The following is a 1,222-nucleotide window of genomic DNA, read 5'->3' as shown; positions in this document are numbered from 1 at the left end:
GGGGGGGGGAGGCTGGGAAGTGGCCACAGACCCCGAACAGGGTTTCTCTTGAGTTTTTTATCCCCAGCCAGAGCGAACAGTTAAAACAGCTCCAGCTCTGTGACCAGGAATTAACCTCCCACAATAAAAACAGCCGTTAAATGATTACAGTTTACTAGATCTTTAAAATCGGGGGAGAAAAACCCTTGCTGTATTAAGTTTAGGTATAAAAAAAAAAAAATAGAGCTAAAGGTAATTTTTTTTTTTTTCCCCGGCTGGCACACACGCCCCAGCTGCGACTTCCTAAGCTCCCCGACGCGGGGGGAATTCGGAGGAATTCCAGAGCTGACCGACGGGATTGGGAACAAGGGTATTTCCAGGTGCTAACGCCCACGGGAGATCTAACCCAGGTGCTCATCACCACCACCGCGGGAGCCCCGCACTCCCTTACGGGTTTCCCTTCCCGAGTCACCGGCGGAGGACGGCGATCCCCGGGGCCCGGCTCCCCTCCCGCCTAAACGCGCTCCCCGCGTTGCCGCTGGCTGCCTGCGGGACGCCCCCAGCGGCTCTGATGATCGCTTTTACGGCTGGGAGACACTTTGCGTGCACAGAGAGCCAATTAGTGCCATGGTAAGCTGTTATTTCTCCTAATATCAAAGGCGGGCGGGAGGGGGAGGATAATAATTGAAGGGGTTGGTGTCTCAGTTTTTCCCCTCTCCCGGCCGGTGTGAGACTCGGGAGTAAGAGGAAGGCTTCACACAGGTTCCTCTCGAGGTGCGGGGGAGAGGGAAAGGAGGATGAGAGGCAGAAGGTTGCTCCCACCGCAACACCAGGCTTGCGATGCGCAGCGCGTAGAGAGGGAGGAAGGCGTCCACTACCTGAAGCAAGTGGGATCCGAGCTCCTTGGCCACGTTATCCAAGGGCCCTATCCTGCTCGGCTGACCCCAGGCGTCGCCCAGACCTGCAAAGGAACCGAAGAGCTGGTTAGAGCAGCAAAGCGGAGCCGCGCCCGCCCTGCCTCCCCGGCGGGACGCTCGCTGCCCGCAACCCGCCCGCTCTCCCTCCTTCTCCCGTGACGTGGGGGCACAGGAGGTGGGAAAGGCCGAGTCCCTTCTGCACACACGCGTGGGAAGGGAATTGCTCTTTTTCTAGAGGTCCCGGCCACGGCAACCCCGCGGACCTGCTTTCTTCCTCCCCGGAGAGCCGCTCCCCGCCGCGGCCTCGCTGACCCGACAGGCCCCGC

At 59.7% G+C, this 1,222-nt stretch overlaps 1 protein-coding gene across 1 annotated transcript in view; it reads right to left on the bottom strand.

Annotated features, from left to right (window-relative positions):
• SIM2 (single-minded family bHLH transcription factor 2) overlaps nt 1-1,222 on the bottom strand; it is a 56,582-nt gene that overhangs the window by 46,782 nt on the left and 8,578 nt on the right. The window contains exon 2 of the mRNA XM_009891320.1: nt 858-940. Within this exon, the coding sequence (XP_009889622.1) occupies nt 858-940 (83 nt within the window). The remainder of the gene's footprint in view (nt 1-857; nt 941-1,222) is intronic.

This window comes from Charadrius vociferus, unplaced genomic scaffold, assembly GCF_000708025.1.
Source record: "Charadrius vociferus isolate BGI_N301 unplaced genomic scaffold, ASM70802v2 scaffold298, whole genome shotgun sequence".
NCBI classification, from domain to species: domain Eukaryota; kingdom Metazoa; phylum Chordata; class Aves; order Charadriiformes; family Charadriidae; genus Charadrius; species Charadrius vociferus.
This window is presented reverse-complemented; position numbering and strand designations above follow the sequence as displayed.